This window comes from Nicotiana tabacum, chromosome 13 (genome assembly GCF_000715075.1).
Source record: "Nicotiana tabacum cultivar K326 chromosome 13, ASM71507v2, whole genome shotgun sequence".
Lineage (NCBI taxonomy): Eukaryota > Viridiplantae > Streptophyta > Magnoliopsida > Solanales > Solanaceae > Nicotiana > Nicotiana tabacum.
In genome coordinates, this window is record NC_134092.1 from 13,971,036 (window position 1) to 13,991,952 (window position 20,917).

At 39.2% G+C, this 20,917-nt stretch overlaps 1 protein-coding gene across 1 annotated transcript; it reads left to right on the forward strand.

Annotated features, from left to right (window-relative positions):
* The first annotated feature begins 20,157 nt into the window (after positions 1 to 20,157).
* On the forward strand, positions 20,158 to 20,538 carry LOC142167985 (uncharacterized). The gene has a single exon (XM_075228629.1). The coding sequence runs from the start codon at positions 20,158 to 20,160 to the stop codon at positions 20,536 to 20,538; it is 381 nt and encodes a 126-aa protein (XP_075084730.1).
* The last annotated feature ends 379 nt before the right edge of the window (positions 20,539 to 20,917 follow it).

Here is a 20,917-nt window from a genome sequence, read left to right on the forward strand (position 1 = left end):
AAGATTTTAGTCTATTTCAGTTAAGACAACAATGATGGGTGGTAGGGTGAACCTAATGGGGGATAGTGAAGTGATGAGGATGTAGTGTTACCGCATCAGGTTCATTTAAATCCAATATTTGAGTATAAATTTATGAGGGGAGCCTTGGAGCAACGGTAAAGTTATCTCCGTGTGACTTATAAGTCACGAGTTCGAGTTGTGAAAGCAGTCACTAATGTTTGCAATAGATTAGACTGTCCACATCACACCCTTTGTAGTGCGGCCCTTCTCCGAGCTCTGCGTGATTGTGAGATACCTTATGTACTGGTTTCCCTTACTTGAGTATAAATTTATATGAAAAGATCTATAAAAATTGCAAGAAAATAACAAGTTTGAAATTAAACCATAATTTTAAACTACGATAAGTCTAATACTAAAATCTTAATAATTGTATCCATAGAACTTAAATCATGAATCTGATTTAAGTAATGTTTCAAAGTGTCCATCTTTCCACGTCCAAAAGAACATATGTTCTCAAAGCTTTGGAAGCATGTTATAGTGTCCCCTATTTAGAAATCCATGTGTTTTCTTCAAATTAAAAATTAAAGACTACTCCCTTTTAAGTGGATTCCAATTCCTCATGTAAAGCATAGATTCCATACATCCTTGGGGTGAGTTTCCCTTTCACAAACCTAACGAAGAAAGAAAAAAAATATTCTATTAATGCTTACAACGTCTATCACTATGCCTTAATTCCAATCAAATTGGGTTCATTTTTGTGAATCTTTATAGTGTGGATGTCGTTTCATTTAAGCTTGTTACAATCCCGTGTGCCATTGTGTTAGGATCAAGCACTTACTATCATGTCAAAAGCTATAGTTGATAGCAGAAGCGTAATTTTATTTCTTAACCAAGCCCATCAATCAAGCGCCATGTTCAACCATGACTTCGACCAAGGCCATCCTAGCCCCCTCGTGGGCCTTACCATAGGCAGGATTTTGGCGTTACCCAACAATTTTCACTCCCAACACCTGCCTCATGCATCATGTTGCTATTGGAAATCTAACCCGTGATTTTGGCCATGATACCACTTGTTAGGATCAAGTACTTATCATCATGCCAAAAGCTATAGCTGATAGCAAGGGCACAACTTTATTTTTAACCAAGTCTACCAAGCAAGCGCCATATTCAACTATGACTCCGACCCGGGCTACCTCAGCTCCGTTGTGGGCCTTGCCATAAGTGGAATGTTGGCATTAACCAACACATTGTAACATGTGCGTAAATGGGTACGTCTTAACATATTTTTATTGTATTAATTAATAAGGATTTATCATAAATTGATTAGTTTTACGTTGGCTATTAACCTACTACAACCCTCCACATTTATTTGATTCCTCTAATATAAGCATGCTAGGCTGAATTATTTTAATATTTACAAAGGTTCATAATTCAACCAGTTAAAATCTCTACCAAAGCAATGGGCTATGCTTCCTCAAACATAGCTTGTTTTAAAATTACTATTTTCTGCTTACCAACATTCAACGGCAAATTAATAGATGTTAGACTAGTTAATTAGAAGATGTTTCTTGTTTTCTTATGTGCGTGAAGATATCTTTCTATAGATAATGGTTACACCATATTGTTTTTCTCTCTCTCTCTCTTAAAAGAACTCTCTCTACAACGTTTCTCTAACGACTCTCTCTGCTGCGCGTCCTGACCCTGCTCCACTAGATGGAGCCACCAGGAGGCCTCCGACCGGCGCATATGGAAGAACAAAATCAACCTAAGGGTGAGACTACTCATATGAATGAGAATTCCTAGGGAAATATTACTATGCTAAGATGATTACATCTCCGTCAAGTTCTTCTCCGAATACCTTCCGTCAAGAGAAAGAGAATGTGATAGCAAGACAGAGAACCCATAACGGTATGCCTGATGTTATTTTCAAAGCTTTAGATTACTATGGTATTACGGCAGAATTATGTAAGTACTCTATTGTGGGAAAGTTTCTTAGACCTTGCCCCCAAATTGACCAAATTAGGTCTAGATTCAAAGAAATAATCTCTCTAAAGGGTTTAGTTAGAATTGGAGTTTTTGATAACCACCATATTTTTATTGATTTGTTTAACGAGGATGATCTGTTTGGTTCTGATGGGTTATTAAAATCGATGGAATGCAGATGTGGTTGCAAAAATGGTCTCTGGACTTCAAACAAGAGGAGATTTTACCTGTTGCACCTGCATTGGTGCTCCTGCCAGGTTTACCCTTCAATATGCATGATTGACACTACATTAAGTAACTACTAAGCTCTGTAGGTACTCCTTTAACTCTAGATGCTGCTATAATTGGGAGAACACGACCTAGCATGACCAAAATTCGAGTTGAAGTTGATCTACTTAAACCTCTGCCACAAAGTGTTTTTGTTGGTCAAGAGTATGAGAAATCTCCACTCAAGAGTTACACTCAAATATTGGAGTACGAGGGGGTTACTAAATATTGTAAGCACTGTAGAAAGATAGGCCACTATATGATCAGTTGCAGGGTTCTTGAAAAGAAAAAAGCTAAACACAAGGAGGAAGGTGAACGATTAGAGTTGGAAAAGGAAACACAATTGGACAATGGGATGGAAGCTAGCAAACAATCTCCTACTGATGACAGGAAGAAACAAAACTCTCCAAGCTTGGAGAGTTCTTAAAACCAGCATAAGGAGAATAGTGAGGAAACAAAAACTGTTAATACCAATGAAAAGAAAGTTATCAAGAAGAAGAAGACTAAACAAATGCCAAAAAAGAAAAGCAAAGTGCTCTTCAAACATATTCAAAGAAGTTGCAAAAAGAAACCAATAACTACCTCTATTGCAAAGCAGAATGAACACTCTAAGCATGATATAGGAAAAAATATTCTTAGCCCTGTTAATGATGGCAGAGAACATCACCTTGATCAAAGCAATGAGATTGAACTCAATAATGATAGCATAACCAAGGAGAAGGCTTCTAATCTAAACAAGGAGCATCCAGACCAGATTAACTCCAGACATGATACCAATCAGGAAGGCAAGATCACGGAGAAAAATAATATTAAACAATACTGTTGTGATTCAAACTCATTAATTGTTCCTACTAAAATAAGGAATCAGCCTGGATTGCAGTTGGTTATGGACCTATACAGGAGCAAGGAGAATGGAGACAACAATAATATTGTAGAAGACAATAATGACAATCTTCTGATGGTTGAACATACTGACAGTCAAAATGAGGTGAGATATGAGAAGACTGACTAGCAAAATCAAAATGAAAAATACCAACACATGACAAAAAGAGGAAGAAGTGAAACCAGAAAAAGTGGTAGAAGGCATAGAAACAAAACCCAACCTTTTCTGAGAAGGAGCCAAAAGGAGGATACCACCCCAAAATGTTCTAATGATTAGTGATATTTTCTGGAATATTAGGGGGGTTAGATCCAAAATATCCATTCACATGCTGAAGAAATTGATCGACATTAACAATACTCAATTTGTGGCTATCTTCGAACCTTTTAGTACTAAGGTAAAGGTTGATGGCTACAGAAAATTCCTTGGTTACCAACATTGTTGTTTCAACAGAAATGATCAAATTTGGTATTTTGGAATGCTTACAATTCCACAAAGATCATTACTGATAGTGATCAACATATTACTATCAAGATGTATAAAGCTATTGGCAATTAAGACATTTGCATTACTCTAGTATATGCTAAATGCAAGTCTTATGATAGAAAGGACCTTTGGTCTGCTCTAGAATACTAAAAGACAAATCAGATCTCCCATGGTGTATTGGGGGTGATTTTAATGATATGCTTGATTACAAAACTTGGGGTAAGCCTCACAGAATGTATAGAAGCTTGGAGTTTCAAACATGTATGACAACTGTGGGGTTACTGATATTGGGTATAGTGGTTCTAACTATACTTGGTGTAACAACAGAAAGCCAGGCAAAAGAATCTGGAAAAGGCTAGACAGAGTTTTAGTTAATAACTTGTGTGATCAACCTTTTCAAAAATGCTCCATTAGGCACCTAGCTAGGACTGATTCTGATCGTAGGCCTCTACATATGAAGAATCTGAATGGCAACCAACATCATATTAAGTACTTCTGATTTCTTAACTGTTGGGTGAACCAAGAATGTTTCTTTGACATTGTCAAGTAAGTTTGAGGTATGAATGTGATGGGAAATCCTATGTGGATCCTTCAATCTAAGCTTAAGGCACTCAGTAAGAGATTGAGTCAATGGTCTCGGAATGATGTATGGGATATAATTGAAGCACTCATTAGTTGGGAAGAAAGACTCCAAGATTTGGAGGACATTGATATTGAGAATAACTCTGAAAAGAGTAGAGAGGATGTCAACAAAGCTCATGCTCAGTATATCAGATGGCTAAGTTTTCAAGATTATCTACTCAAACAAAAATCTCAGAAAAAATGGTTGAAGAGGGAGATAATAATACCAAATATTTCCACTCCATTTTAAGGGAAAGAAGGAGAAGGAAACAGATTGTAGAATCAAAACTAAACAATGGTAAATGGATCAAGGGGATGAAGAGATAGCCAGAAAAGTTGTTAACTACTTTCAATCCTTATTCAACCTTACTCTTCCGGCCATCAATCTTTCTACTCTGGATTGCATCCCATTTTATATCTCTGAGAAAAAAAATGCTACGCTAAGCAGAATGTCAGATGATAAAGAAATCAAAGAAGCGGTCTTTAGCTTGAGTGCACATAGTATTGTAGGTCCGGATGGCTTCAATGGTACATTTTTCAGAGTTGTTGGGACATCATCCATAAGGAGGTAACTGCCTTTGTGATGGAATTCTTCAGGGGAAATATTTGACTAAATTCTACTCTCATACATGTCTTGTTTTAATTCCTAAAGTTGATAACCCAGTACATTTGCTGACTTTAGACCAATTAGTCTTTCCAACTTTACTAGTAAGATTATTTCTAAAACTATTTCTATTAGATTAAATACCCTTATATACAAATTAGTTTTACCTAATCAAAGTGGATTTGTTAAGGATAGATTGATTTCTGAGAATGTCTTGCTTGCTCAGGAAATTATTCATAATATTGTAGATATTAACAGAGGTGGTAATGTTGTGATTAAGCTTGATATGGCTAAAGCATATGATAAAATATCCTGGAATTTCATCTATCACTACTAGAAATTCAGCCAAAATCGATCGTACTCGATCGACCGACTTCGATAGGTCAAAACACCGTCCGAAAAACCGACTGAAGTCGGTCGATTTTTTAAAATATTTTATTTTTCAATTTTTTTACGAAACCGACCAACTTTGGTTGGTTTGTTTTGGCACATAAATGTGAAAAACTATTTTTGTGTCCCGCAAAATTATTTTTCAATAAACTGATCAACTTTGGTCGGTCTTTTATAGTTTGTCATTTTTTTGGCGCAAAAATACAAAAAACTATTTTTGCGTCCCGTAAAATTTATTTTTCAATAAATCGACCAGCTTTGGTCGGTTTTTTATTTAAAATAAATTAAAATTAATATTCAAAAAACTGACCGAAGTCGGTCGGTTATTTAGGCCAGTCATTTTAAAAAACCAATCAATTTCGATCGGTAATTTTACTTTTTAATAAAACCGACCGACATCGGTCGGTTATTTTCGCGCGAAAATATAATGAAAGAGTATAAATAAAATAAAAGACATTCTTAAAATAAAATACATCAATGGTCTAGTAGTAGAATAGTATCATGCCATAGTACTGATCCCGATTCGATTTTCAGATGGTGTATTTTTTTAATTACATAATTAAAAATACCGCCCGACTTCGGTCGTAAAATACTGACCAACTTTAGTCGGTTTTTCGGTAATTGTTTCGTTTTTGGAATTTAATTGACCGATCGAAATCGGTCAGAAAATACCGACCAACTTAAGTACCGAGCGAAATCGGTTGGTTGGCTCTACCGACCATACGATTACCTACCGCCATGAATCGGTCAATTTTCAGTCAATTTTTGCCAATTACCGACCAATATGGTCGGTTTTGATAGTATGTTTTCCCCCGTTTTTAGTAGTGTATGCTTTTTTAAGGAAGTTTGGTTTCTCTGATATATGGATTTATATGATTCACAATCTTATCTCTAATATATGGTACTCTATCATTTTTAAGGGTACTAAACATGGTTTCTTTTCATCTTCTCAAGGCCTCAAATAAGGGGATTCCCTATCTCATTCTTTATTCATAATAGTTGCTGAGGTCTTGTTTAGATCTCTTAATTCTTTGTATATGTATCCTAATTACACCCCCTTCTCCATGCCTGCTAATATCCTAAAGATTAAACATTTAGCCTATGCTGATGATATAGTTATTTTTTGTAGTGATAATTCTACCTCTATTAAACTAATCGTGAAATCAATCTCTCAATATGAGAGGAGTTTTGGTCTACTAGTAAATAGAGACAAAAGTTTTTTCTTAACTGCCCCTAACATTGTTGCTATCAGAATCAACATGATTAGAAATCGCTCTAGTTTTATGGATAAATTTTTTTCTCTTACCTATCTAGGGTCCCCTCTTTACGTGGGGAGGAAAAAGATAGAATATTTTGACAATATGCTTACCAAAATTGTTAAAAGGCTCAATGACTGGCAGGATAAGTTTTTATCTCATGGTGGCAAAGTTGTATTGATCAAAAGCCTAGAGATGTTACCTTAACCTAGGTGTTCACCTAATGGGTTAAATACATTAATATTATTTTATTGATCGGGGTGTATTATAGCTCTCAACTCTAAGTTACCCACTCAAGCCCAAATGGGTATCAAGCTAAATAGTTGATATGAGTTTAAGTTGGGTTCTCACTATCTCTAGTTCAAACCCTTTAATTAGACTAATTAAACTCTTAATTAGCCCAATTTCTTGTTAGCCAAGTTTTCCTAGACTAGGTACCTCTTTCTCAAGTAAGAACCAAGTCAAATAGGCATGAATCAATGTTTGCAACCATCAATTCTAAAATTAAAGCATAAACAAGGCTAAATAATCAACACCCAATCATAAACAAGCATTAAATTAAATACCCATAAGGTTTACACACTAGGGTTGGGTTACAACCCTAGTAAGAGTCTAGCTACTCATAGTGAAAAATGAAGAAAACAAAGAAGAAATACTAATTAAACACATAATCTAAGATTAAAATGATAAAATATGATGTTTAAATCCCAAATTAGTCACAAACTTCCTAAAATAACAAAATACAACAGCTACATCAGCTCAAACTTCGAAACTTGACCTAAAAATGTGATTCTCGTCTATTTATAGTGACCCAAAATTCGCTGACGAAAATGCCCATCGGGAGGTTCTGCGGCCGTATAATCCCATGTGCGGTCCATAGATTGCTTCAACTTGCAAGGACTTGGATTCTGCAGCCGCACAATTTTGTCTGCGGCTGCAATGCATCTTCTGCGGCCGCGTAATTCTTGTGCGGTCCGCACTTCAGGCAAGGCTTCAAGTCTTGATCATTTGCACACTCTCTGAACTTTGAATCCTTTATCAGTGCAGACCTTGTTCTGCGGCCGCACAATTCATGTGCGATCCGCACATCAGCTAAAACTCTGCTGGGCTTCTTCACTTGTTCGGTCGTCGCAGATGGAATTCTGCGATCCGCACTTTCTTTTATGGCCGCAGAAATACCTCTGCAGACCGCACATCTTATGTTATGCGACCCTTCTTGCCTTGTGAGTCTGAACACTCCTTTTTTGAGTCGGATTTCATCATGGGAGCCCAAATTTCCAACATTCCTGCAATTTGCACACTTTCATTAGTTTTGGGAACATAAGTCAATACTTTCGGATGAAAACAGAAGCAAAAATATGCTAATAAGTGGTCAAAATCCACACTTATCAACTCCCGCAAACTTAAGTCTTTGCTTGTCCTAGAGCAAATAAATTAGTTCCCACCTCCTCATTGTTTAAGGTCATTTCAGCGAGTCAATGGTGAGCCATACATACATTAGTTGGGACCAACAATTACCCACACTACTCATGCATTATCAACAAGGCGACAAGTCATATATTCATGCACATATAATTCTAATGTGACATTTGAGCTTCAAGAATTGACTTTACTCATCAAGGACTCTTGTTCTATCATGTAGGTCATAGTGGGCTTCAAACTCTTACTCTTCTACCTTCCATTTGCCAGGCTCACTTAAAAAGTTAGCACCAGTTAGCACCCAATCTTAAGATTCATGAAAGGTTCACTCTTCTCTCATAAGAGAATATCACAAGTACGACTTCAAGTACTATAGGCTTGCCCTCATGTAGATCACCACTAATGTAAGTTCACTCAGTTTGAAATCAAGTAGGACTTCTTTTGAGTTATAATGAAGGCTTTTAGATTAGGCTAGGATACCATATGGGTAAGTGGTTACACATTTCCTTAAGCACTCCACATTTTCATTTTTCGGCTCACAATTTCCAATTCTTAGAGGCATTTTCTTTTCATTGAGGGTTAGAGAAACTTGACATCACTCTTTCTTGTTCATTTCATTCTTTTTCTCCCTTTTTCAATGCTCATTTTAGGGATCATTACCTCTTTTTTAATCCATCAACCCTTCCACTTATTCTCTTTGTTTTTTGAATTTTTCCTTTTGTTCTTTTCTTTTCTTGCCTTCTCTTTTCATAAAGATAATTTCTTTTCTCTTTTTGTGCCTTGATACCTTTTTCAAATTCCTCATATATCCCCCAAACTTATGCGTTAAGCCACTTATTTTACTAGAGTGTTAAGGAAAATCGGGGTGCCAAGAGAGGGTCACAACAAAACGGGTAAAGGCTTATAACATGGTTATCAAATGAGAAAGGCCAGAGGCTAAAAGGGGGTTGACTTGGGATAACGACATTGGTTGGCAATAGAAAGCTCAAACGGGCCAAGGAAAGCCTACAATCTCTTCTCAAATCAAGCAAAACTTAGGATTTTGCCTTGAAACACATTCGGGGTAAGTTCTAGACCATTCACACGGATACTTGGACTAGCAACAATTCATCTCACCCCTCACGCAACTAGATTGTAAAAGAGTATAGAGTCGAGAGCCCACAATGACCACATTCAAGTTTAAAGATCACATGGTCCAATAAACCACTCGATGATCACTAAAGTCAACTCAAGAGTCACAAAGTCACTAACTAGAGTTATTTATTTCAAAAACCTTATCTCTAATAATAAGCACGTAGTTAAGTGTGTTGGTACCAAATGAAGCATGATTAACTCTTTGAGAATGACTTGATTAGGTCTTTTTATTCATTACTACTGCTACTATTATTACCTAAATACAAAAATAGACTCATTCCCTTAAGAAGATTGTCACGTCATCCATCGTTGGGATGAGTCACCCGGTTCACACACAAACTACCTTCGGAAAGAAGCGTGGCGTTAAGAAAACCAAAGGCTTAAAAGAAGCTAATTAACAAAACAAGAACTAATATGGAAAAATATAAAGAAGCTAAAGACACTAATGAGCAATAACTACTAAAGATAGATAGATAAATACAAATAAGAAAAGAAAGAGTATCAACAAATTATTACAGACAAAATATATCCAAAGTGTACCAATGTAAAAGAAGAGAGAGTGAAGAAAACTCCCTAAGCATCCTTGGACATCTCAGTATCCCCGACAATATCATCTCCCTCACGGTCAGCCAAATGTATCTCATCAACATTTTCGTGTCCCCAACAATATCATCTCTCTCAGGGTCAGCCAACTGAATCTCATCATCATCAAATCTAGGTGTGGCTGGGTTATCGAACATTGCACGCACTGCCTCAGCAGTGTTGGCAACAAGGTCTGGCTTGTCAGATTGGCCAGCTGGTGCTACCGATGCAGATGGTTCTGAAGGATCTGGGACGGACTGGTGCGGGTCAAGCAGCATATCAAAAGGCAGGTCTCCATCTGCGGCAAGTCTAATCACCTCCTTTTGGAGCTTGTCCATTGATTTCTTACTTGCATGGGACTTCCTCATCTTCTTCACTTCCTTTCCTAGCTCCTCAATAACAGACTCGTATTGTACCAAGATGTCCATGATCGTCTTCTGATTCTCTAGAATCTTCTTCAGTATCTCATCAATGTCAGAAGGAGCCTGTGGTGCCTGAGAAGTGGACTGCACTGCAACAGTACTAGACAAGTCAGACAACTTAGAAGTAGCTATTTGCATCCAGTTATTGAGACTCGCCAATGTCTGGGAGACTCGTAGAGCAGATAATGGAACTGTGGGCATGGGCACTGGCTTCAGAGCTGCTCTAGAGGTTGTGGTAGGAGTTGAGGATGATGGCGGAGGCATAGAAGCGACACAGGTACAAGGCTCAGCAGAGGTGGATGGAAGATCAATGGTCTCAGAAGCTACCACTGTTGGCTCATCAGACTGACCTGTGGTGGTAGAAGGCTGCACTTTCTTCTTTGGGTTGCTCGCATCCATCAGTGAATACCGGTCAAATAGATTCTCCGGCTTCACATTGGTGTCAAAATCTCTCGGCTCTACCTTTGCATCAATGAGGTACTCTGTGATAGTATTGGGATAAGGGTAGGCCGAGCTATCCTGCCGTGCAATTACTGAAATATTGGCCGATATTACAACACCCATATTGATTGGGTACCCGACCATGATAGAAGCCACAAGAACTTCCCGAGGAATAGGAAGGTGAGTCTTGTTCTGGCATGGTTCCAATCTCCTACAATCAAAGGTCTACCACCCCTTTGCCTCAAAACTCAAAGTGCTCCGCTGAATGGGAACCCCAATGGTAATCCATAGTGGTGGTAGCCCTGGTGATGCTAAGATCTCAGCCAGCCAAGTTCGTACTTCTTCCTTCATTGCGCACTTCTCCAGATACTCCTTTGGCTAACATCCTCGAAGCCCAAGTATGCTGATCAAACCTCACCTTGAGGTTGCGCACTTTGATCACCTTTGTCCCTTTCTTTATATGAGCAACATTGGCATAGAACTCCCGGAAGAGGTATTCTTTGGAATCCTCCACTCTCTCGGTGAACCACATCCAACCCTTTCGTGCTCTGAATTGCCTCAAGATTACCGGGTTGTATGTTTCCAAATCCTTCAATAAGAACTGTTGCTCAAGAGTCAACGACCTCACTGGCTACCACATACGAAAGCTAGTGAAAGAATACAAGCTGACAAATTGATCCTCCCAGACCTTCTTCTTTTTTGATCTCTCTAGACCTGTAGCAATACCATCTCCCACTCTACCATCATCGGGGATCTCATGTATAGGTTGTGCCTCTAGGACTGGTGTAGCTGATGGCTCAGAAGCCTGACTAGCTCTCTCCGACCCCTCGTATGTGCTGTGAGATGAAGAAGGCTCATCCCTGAGCTGGTATCTCCCTTGTAGACTTGACTGTCTAGCCGTCTGCCCCTCCTGAACAGAGGATGAGTTGCCTTTTGACACCTCCCTAGATGGGGCATAGGAGCTAGATTCGGAGAGGTCTGTACCTCTCCCTCTGCCGGCTGTGGTTTTCTTCCTGATTATCTTAGGCTGGCCAAGGGTCAAGGTACCTCTACCTCGACCCCGAGAAAATTCACCTCTTCTCTTTGAAGTGTCACTGCGGCCTCTTGATCGAACCATTGTCTGTATCAAAGCAGAAAAGATTGTTAGTTGCAATTCATTGGTCAACACATTCAGGACTCATGTAGGTATGTGAGAAATAATTGGACACAATGGGGTGATGCGGTCCCGAACTATCTGGTGTGCGGCCGTAGAATAGAAGTGCGGTCCGCACATTTTCACTTGCGACTGCACTTTAAACTCTTGAAAATAGTGAGTTTCTGATGACAGAGAAATGACCTAACTGCGGCCGCATAGGGAAATCTGCGGACCACATATTTTACTTTGCGGTCGCAGATTCCTTCTTCACTGCGTTGCCCAATTTCAAAATCTGTGGACTGCACATATTCAAGTACGACATCAGATTTCAAAAATTTACAAGCAGACTATTTTGTCTACTTAGGTTTTTCAATTTCTTGCACAAATAGGCATGGCAACATGGTAAAAATATAAAATTACACTAACCCAACCCCATTAGAGCATGTATCAAGTTTACCCAGTTCAGATTTACCCCACATGGACACATAATTGAACTCTAATAACATATGGCCTAAAAAAGAACTAAAAATCTAAAAATTAAACTAACACAAAAAATTTAACATGAAATTGAAGCATAGCAGATAAAGTGAGTGCAATGAGTTGAAAATCTCCAACAAAATCCAATAGAGCATTAGTGTTTTGTTCAGAGAGGGAAAAGTGTTCAATGAGACCTATTGTTCTATTTATACAAACTATTTTGAGAAGGGAAAATAGGCGAGTGCGGTCCACACTCTTTTACCTGGGTGGACATTTTCAGAATTTCAATGTGCGGTATGCACATTTTCAGGTAAGGCCGCAGATTTTCTATGCGGTCGCAAATCGACCTCCGCACCGACAAACTCAAACCTCAAAGAGTTGGTATTTTTGACATTTCCAATGTGCGGTCCACAAGAGAAATGTGCAGCCGCAATGCTCTTCTGCTATGGCACATAGAAATGTGCGGTCTACACAATTTTGAGCACTTAGCCATATTTTTGTCCACTGTTCTTGTAAGTCACACTCATCCCTGTAGCAAACTTCAAATCAAGTTAGAACACAAATAAAATCTAACTACAAAAGAAAAAGAAAAAGAACATGGGTTGCCTCCCAAGAATCGCTTGATTTAACACCACGACACGACACAAAATACCCTTAAGTGAAATGAATGACCGCTACCACGTGGCTATCTCCAACCTTTCCCAAATAATGCTTCACCAGGTGACCATTGCCTCAGAATACTTCATTGTTTTTGGTCTTCAAGTCTAATGCACCAAATCTTGAGTTAAAGAACAATACAAGATCGCCCACCTTGAACTCTTTGTTCCAAATGTATTTGTCATGAAGATATTTCATCTTTTATTTGACAAGAGGGGTTGCTCTGATGGTAAGCAACCTCCACTTCCAACCAAGAGGTTGTGAGTTCGAGTCACCCCAAGATCAAGGTGGGGAGTTCTTGAAGGGAAGGATGCCGATGGTCTATTGGAAACAGCCTCTATACCTCATGGTAGGGGTAAGGTCTGCGTACACACTACCCTCCCCAGACCCCACTAGTGAGATTATACTGGGTTGTTGTTGTTGTTGTTTGTACAAGGACTAACCCGCATAAGCATGGTACCAGAACTCATCCAATTCATTCAAATGTGCAATCCTTAAGTTAGCGGCTATATCCCAATCAAGATTCAACTTCTTTAGAGCCTGCATTCCCTTGTGCTCTAGTTCCACCGGAAGATGACAAGCTTTTCTGAACACCAACCGATATGGTGACATTCCAATAGGTGTTTTGTAAGCCGTCCGATAAGCACATAATGTATCATCAAGCTTCTTGGACCAATCCGTCTGATTATCATTCATCATTTTAGACAAGATACTCTTTATCTCCCGATTGGAGACTTTCACTTGCCCACTAGCTTGTGGGGGAAAGGGAGTTGTGACTTTGTGAGTAACATCATACTTGCTAAGTAAAGTGTCAAATCCTTGTTACAAAAATGTGACCCCCCATCGCTTATAATTGCACGTGGAGTACCAAACCTTATGAAAATATTCTTCTTCAGGAAAGCCACTATGCTTCTCGCCTCATTGTTGGGTAAAGCAACGTCCTCCACATTTGGACACATAATCCACTGCGACCAGGATGTAGGTGTTTCCACAAGAATTCACAAAAGGGCCCATGAAATCAATGCCCCACATATCGAAAATATCAATCTCCAAAATGGTTGTAAGAGGCATTTCATTTTTCTTTGAGATTTCACCGGCCCGTTGACATTCATCACATATTTTCACTAACTCACTAGTATCTTTGTAAAGAGTAGGCCAATAAAAACCATAACTAAGCACTTTGGTCGGCGTTCTTGCTCCACCATGATAACCACCATATGGCGAAGAATGACAAGCCCCAAGAATATCACCTTGCTTTTCTTTCGGTACACACCTCTTAATCACCCCATCCGTACAAATCCGGAAAAGGTATGGTTTATTCCAATAATAATCTTGACAATCCCTTTTTAGATTCTTCCTTTGGCTTGAAGAGAACTCATCCGGAATGATTCCACACACAAGAAAATGTTCTAAGTCTGCGAACCATGGCACTTCTTTCATTGAAATTGCCAAAAGTTTCTCATTGGGGAAAGAGTCATTGATTTCAAGGCCATCATATGGCCTCCCCTCCTCCTCCAAACAAGATAAATGGTCTGCTACTTGGTTTTCACTAAGTTTCCTATCTTGGATGTCAATATCAAATTCTTGTAATAAGAGTACCTATCTCATCAACTGAGCTTTGGAGTTCTTTTGCTCATACGATAATGAAGCGCCGCATGATCCGTGTGGACAATAACTTTTGCACCCATCAAGTACGAGCGAAACTTCTCAATTGCAAATACAATAGTAAGGAGCTCTTTCTATGTGATAGTATAGTTGACTTGGGAACTATTCATGGTCTTGCTAGCATAGTAAACTGGATGGAAAATATTGTTGATACGTTGTCCCAAAACAGCCCCAACCGCTACGTCACTTGCATCACACATGAGTTCAAAAGGCACACTCCAATTTGGAGCGGTGATGATGGGAGTAGTTGTGAACTTAAGCTTCAACAATTCAAAAACTCTCATGCAATCATCATTGAAATTAAACTTGGCATCCTTCTCAAGAAGCTTGCACAACGGGTTCACCACCTTAGAGAAATCTTTGATAAAGTGCAGGTAAAAACTCGCATGGCCTAAGAAACTCCGCACACCCTTCACTGAAGTTGGGGGTGGAAGCTTAGAAATCACCTCAATATTTGCCTTGTCAACTTCAATTCCATTCCTTGAGATTTTATGGCCAAGGACAATACCTTTCTCGACCATGAAATGACATTTCTGTCAATTGAGCACCAAATTGGTTGCTTCATATCTAGCTAACACTTTGTCCAAGTTTGCAAGACAATCATCAAAAGAATTTCCAATCACCGAGAAGTCATACATGAAAACTTCAAGGTAGTCCTCCACCATGTCCGTGAAAATAGCCATCATACACCTTGGAAAAATTGCCGGTGCATTGCACAAACCAAATGGCATCCGTATGAAAGAAAATGTACCTTAGGGACATGTAAATATTGTTTTCTCTTGATCTTCCGGAGCAATTAGAATTTGGTTGTAGCCCGAGTACCCATCAAGAAAGCAATAGAAAGCACGACCGGTCAATCTATCGAGCATTTGATCTAAGAATGGAAGTAGAAAGTGATCATTCCTTGTGATTTTATTGATATTGTGATAGTCCATACACACCCTTCAATCGACCACCGTTCTTGTAGGAATCAACTCTTTCTTGTCATTGGTGACCACCGTCATGCCCCCTTCTTTGGGATACATTGAACTGGAGAAGTCCATGAACTATCGGAAATGGGGTAGACAACCCCAGCATCCAACCACTTGATAATCTCTTTCTTGACAACTTCTTGCATAGCCTCTTTGAGTCTCCTTTGATATTTAATAGATGGTTTTGTGCCATCCTCCAACTTGATTTTATGTATGAAAAAGGCAAAGCTTATACCCTGAATATCCGCCAAGGTTCATCCAATAGCCTTATTCCTCTTTTGTAGCACCGCCAATGTGGAATCTAGATGCACGTTAGTCAAACAAGAGGAAAGAATAACCAGTAAAGTTGAACAAGAGCCAAGAAATTCTTACCGAAGATTTGAAGGCAATGGCTTCAACTCCAAGATAGGAGGATTTGTCCTATTTTTAAGATCCAAGGACAATTTCCGGGGTGCATAGCTGTACAACCCCATTCCTTGCAAAGAGTTCACACATTCCATGAAGCCATCCATCTCGTCATCATCAAAGTTGAGCAAGACGACCTCTAACATATCACCAACATTGATTGTAGCTCTTGTATCATCAATAATGACATAGGTCACTAAGTCCACAAAAGAACACACCTTATTGCTATTTGGTTGCCGCATGGACTTACACACATGGAATACCACCTTTTCATCACTAACCTAGAAAGTGAGTTCTCCGGCTTCAACATCACAAAGAGCCTTAACCGTAGCAAGGAAAGGTCTCCCAAGAATAATTGGCACTTCATAATCAACTTCACAATCTATAATGATAAAATCCTCCGGAAGAATGAATTTATCAACACGAACCAAAACATCTTTAATCACACCCAACGGCCTTTTCATGGTACGATCGGCCATTTGCAATCTCAAAGAGGTAGGTCTTGGTTTTCCAATTCCCAAAGTATTGAAAACCAAATAGGGCATCAAATTTATACTTTTCCCAAGATCACAAAGAGCTTTAGCAAACTCGACACTTCCAATTGTAAAAGGAATCGTGAAAGCACCGGGATCCTCCAACTTAGGAGCCATTGAATGCACAATTGCACTCACTTGATGAGTGACTTTGATGGTCTCAGAATTCATTGACCATTTCTTTTTTATAAGATCCTTCATAAACTTCGTATAACCGGGCATTTGTTCCAAAGTTTCGACCAATGGCACATTGATTGAAAGACTCTTTATCATTTGAATGAACTTCTTGAATTGATTCTCACCATTATTCTTGGCAAGTCTTTGAGGGTATGGAGGTGGAGTCTTAGGCAATGGTGCCTTAGTATTTTGCACTACCGGCTCCGGTATGTCAATAATATATTCCCTAGACGGGTTCACCTCCTCTTGAGTCTCTACCACACTCTCATCAATATCAATCCAAACTTCCTCATTGGGTTGAATAACATTGTTTGGTATCTCTTCTTCTTGCATCACTTGATCATCATCAACAAGTCGCCTTCAACTTGAGGTGGGTGCATTACCTCATCTTCTACTTCTTGTGATAACCGCCATGGCATGCCTCGTATTGTTACCGCCCTTTGGATTTACCACTGTGTCACTTGGTAGTGCCCCCTTAGGACGAGAATTTAGAGCTTGAGAGATTTGCCCTATTTGAATTTCTAAGTTGCAGATTGATGTGTTGTGTGAGGAAAGTTGGGCATCCAAATCGGCATTCTTTTCCATCATTTCCTTGAACATACTTTCAATACATCTCATCTCATTGTTTGAAGAACTTGAACTATGGGAAGGATAAGGATGTGGGTTTCTCGGTTGTTGGTATATCGGGGGCCTTTGAAAACCCGACCCCCATTGCCTTGATTGTTACTCCATCTACCTTGATTGTTGCCTCCCCAATTTCCTTGGTTGTTTTCACTCCAATTTTCTTGATTGTTGTTGTTATGCCAATTTCTTTGATTGTTAGAATTCCAATTGACATGATTGTTCTGTTGTCACCATTGTTGATGGTTTGGGCCTTGGAAGTTATTTCTTTTACCTTGAAAATTATTCTTATATTGCACTTCCTCTTCTTGTTCATTATAGGAATCATCTTGCTCAAAACCACCACCATTGCACCTAGTTCTCCACTCGAGTTTGCACTTATGGACCCTTGGTCCTCCTCTTGTTCACCATCATATTCACTCTCTCCATAGCATTGACTTGCTTAGGAGCTTGCACTTGATTTAGTTGGGCCTTAGCTAGTTGAGTCATGGTAGTGGTCAGTTTGACAATGGCTTGCCCATGGTATTGCAATTCTTTGTGAAGGTGGATCATATTCTGATCACCTTGTGGAATATTGGCCCGAGATTGCCAAGCCGACTACATTTCCGCCATCTCATACAAGATTTCACACGCCTCCGCATAAGGCATAGTCATAAAGTTCCCACCGGCTAGTTGATTCACTACACATTGGTTGGTTGTGTTAATCCCTCGATAGAAGGTTTGTTTAATCACGTTTTCCGTCATATCGTTGTTGGGACATTCCTTAATTATTTTTATATAGCGCTCCCATATTTCATGTAGTGGTTCATTCGGCTCTTGCTTGAATGCCAAGTTCTCATCTCGAAGTGTAGCGATGTGCCCGGGAGAGAAAAACTTAGCAATGAACTTTTCCGCCAACTCATCCGAAGTGTGAATTGAATGGTTCGACAATCGTTCCAACCAATCTAAAGCTTTCCCCCGTAGATAGAAGGGAAAAATCCTTAACCTTAATGCATCCTCGGAAACATTAGTTTGCTTGCTCCCCCAACATGTATCTACAAAGCCCTTCAAATGCTTATAAGCAGTTTGAGTTGGAGAACCGGTGAAGAAACCCCGTTGCTCAAGAAAAGTGAGCATCACATTGGTGATTCGGAAGTTGCCCGCCCTAATACGGGGAGAGACTATTGCACTAGAGTAACCTTCATTTGGGAAATATGTGGTGTGGAGGTGGGGGTGGAACGGGCACATTGTCATGAGGAACTCGGCCTCTCCGGTTGGCTTGAGGCTCAAGAGGTACCTCCTCTACTTATTCTTCCTCGGCATCCAATTCCCCCAAAGGCAAATTTTCAAGCTCATTGTTCGCCATGGTTGTACCTAAAATTTCTCACATAAGTTAGTAACACGGAAGGGAAAGAAGATATTCCAAAAACAAACTCAAATATATAGCCAACACTCCATGTCCAATTCGCACTCAATAATGAGTGAAAACGGTCGTTGGAAGAATAGTACCCAACAAAAGTCGGGGTCGATTTTCACAGGGAGTTTAATATGGGTGTTTGGGGGGATACACTTGACGAAAGAAAAAGGAACAACTAGATTGCACTTCCAAACACAGGGTTTTGATTTATAATTCTAATTTTAACTCTAACAATTATAAGCTAAAGAGAAGAAACTAGAAAGCGAATGATTGTTTTTGTTATTTTTTCCAAATAGTTAAAAAACCTAGGGATGTGACCTTAACCTAGGTGTTTACCTAATGGGTTAAATACGTTAATATTATTTTATTGATCGGGGTGTATTATTGCTCTCAACTCTAAGTTACCCACTCAATACCTATTGGTCATAGAGTGATTTTGCCCAATTTGGCTTTCTCAAGCCCAAATGGGTGTCAAGCTAAATAGTTGATATGAGTTTAAGTTGGGTTCTCACTATATCTAGTTCAAACCCTTTAATTAGGCTAATTAAACTCTTAATTATCTCAATTTCTTGTTAGCCAAGTTTTCCTAGACTAGGTACCTCTTTCTCAAGTAAGAACCAAGTCAAATAGGCATAAATCAATGTTTGCAACCATTAATTCTAAAATTAAAGCATAAACAAAGCTAAATAATCAACACACAATCATAAACAGGCATTAAATTAAATACCCATAAGGTTTACACACTAGGGTTGGGTCACAACCCTAGTAAGAGTCTAGCTACTCATAGTGAAAAATGAAGAAAACAAAGAAGAAATACTAATTAAACTCATAATCTAAGATTAAAATGATAAAATATGATGTTTAAATCCCAAAATAGTCACAAACTTCCTAAAACAGCAAAATACAACGGCTATAGCAGCTCAAACTTCGAAACTTGACCTAAACATGTGATTCTTGTCTATTTATAGTGACCCAAAATTCGCTGACGAAAATGCCCCTCGGGAGGTTTTGCGGCCGCACAATTCCATGTGCGATCCGCAGATTGCTTCAGCTTGCAAGGACTTGGATTCTGCAGCCGCACAACTTGGTCTGCGACTGCAATGTATCTTTTGCGGCCGCATAATTCTTGTGTGGTCCGCACTTCAGGCAAGGCTTCAAGTCTTGGTCATTTGCACACTCTTTGAACTTTGAATCCTTTATGAGTGCAGACCTTGTTCTACGGCCGCACATCAACTAAAACTCTGTCGGGCTTCTTCACTTGTTTTGCGGCCACAAAGAGAATTCTGTGGTCCACATTTTCTTCTGCGGCCGCAGAAATACCTCTGCGAACTGCACATCTTATGTTCTGTGCCCCTTCTTGCCTTGTGAGTAGGAACACTCCTTTTTGAGTCAGATTTCATCATGGGATCCCAAACTTCCAATATTCCTGTAATTTTTACACTTTATTTGCTTTGGGAACATAAGTCAATACTTTCGGACTTAAAACAAAAGCAAAAAGTTGCTAATAAGTGGTCAAAATCCATACTTATCAAGGTATGAAGATCAAAAAAAGTTCAACATGTATAGATTGAACCATCAAATCTCTTGGAGTGTGAAGCAACAATCAACAAGGCATGTCCTAAATGAAATCTCAGAATGCCTTGGATTAGCTTCTGTGACATATTGATAAGATTACAACCTGTTCACAAATGCATTGTGGTTCATTGGATTAAACCAGACATGGACAATGTCAAGATTAACACTGATGGAAGCTATCTCAAAGTTGAAGGAAAGGCAGGGCTAGGAGGAGCTCTTAGAGATGAGAATGAAGACAGCATCATGGCTTTCTCACTACCCTACAGTTGCGAAAATCACAACCTTGCTGAAGCATATGCAGCATGGACTGGTATCAATTGGTGTGTGCAAAATGGCTTCACAATAGTCACTCTAGAGTTGGACTCTCTTTATATTGTAGATATCCTTCGTCACGAGAATACAACTAACTACAGGCTTAGTCAGATCACAGACATGATATGATAAATCCTAAACATCTCAAAAATCCAGATTACGCACTGTTACAAGGAGGCTAACCAACTTGCAGATTGCTTAGCAAAAATGGCAGCAAAATCTCAAAAGGCTGCTTTCGTCTATTCTAACCATCAACTGCCCAAGGAAGCTAAGGGCCCCTTTCACCTGGATAAAAACCAGATTCCAAACATCATGAACAAATATGATAAGGCCAATTTTTTTGTTAGCTAGGCTCTTTTGTATTAGGAGGCGGGTGAACTAGTTATAATCGCCTATGCCTCATCTTTTGAAGGGTACGCTCTACCCTTGTGTTGTGATAATGAAACTCTGTTTTGATTAATACAACACCCCCAGAATATACTGGGAAAATTTATATTAAAAAAAATAG

Coding starts and splice junctions, on each gene's coding strand:
- LOC142167985 (XM_075228629.1), top strand. CDS start 20,158: ATGCCTTGGATTAGCTTCTGTGACATATTGATAAGATTACAACCTGTT.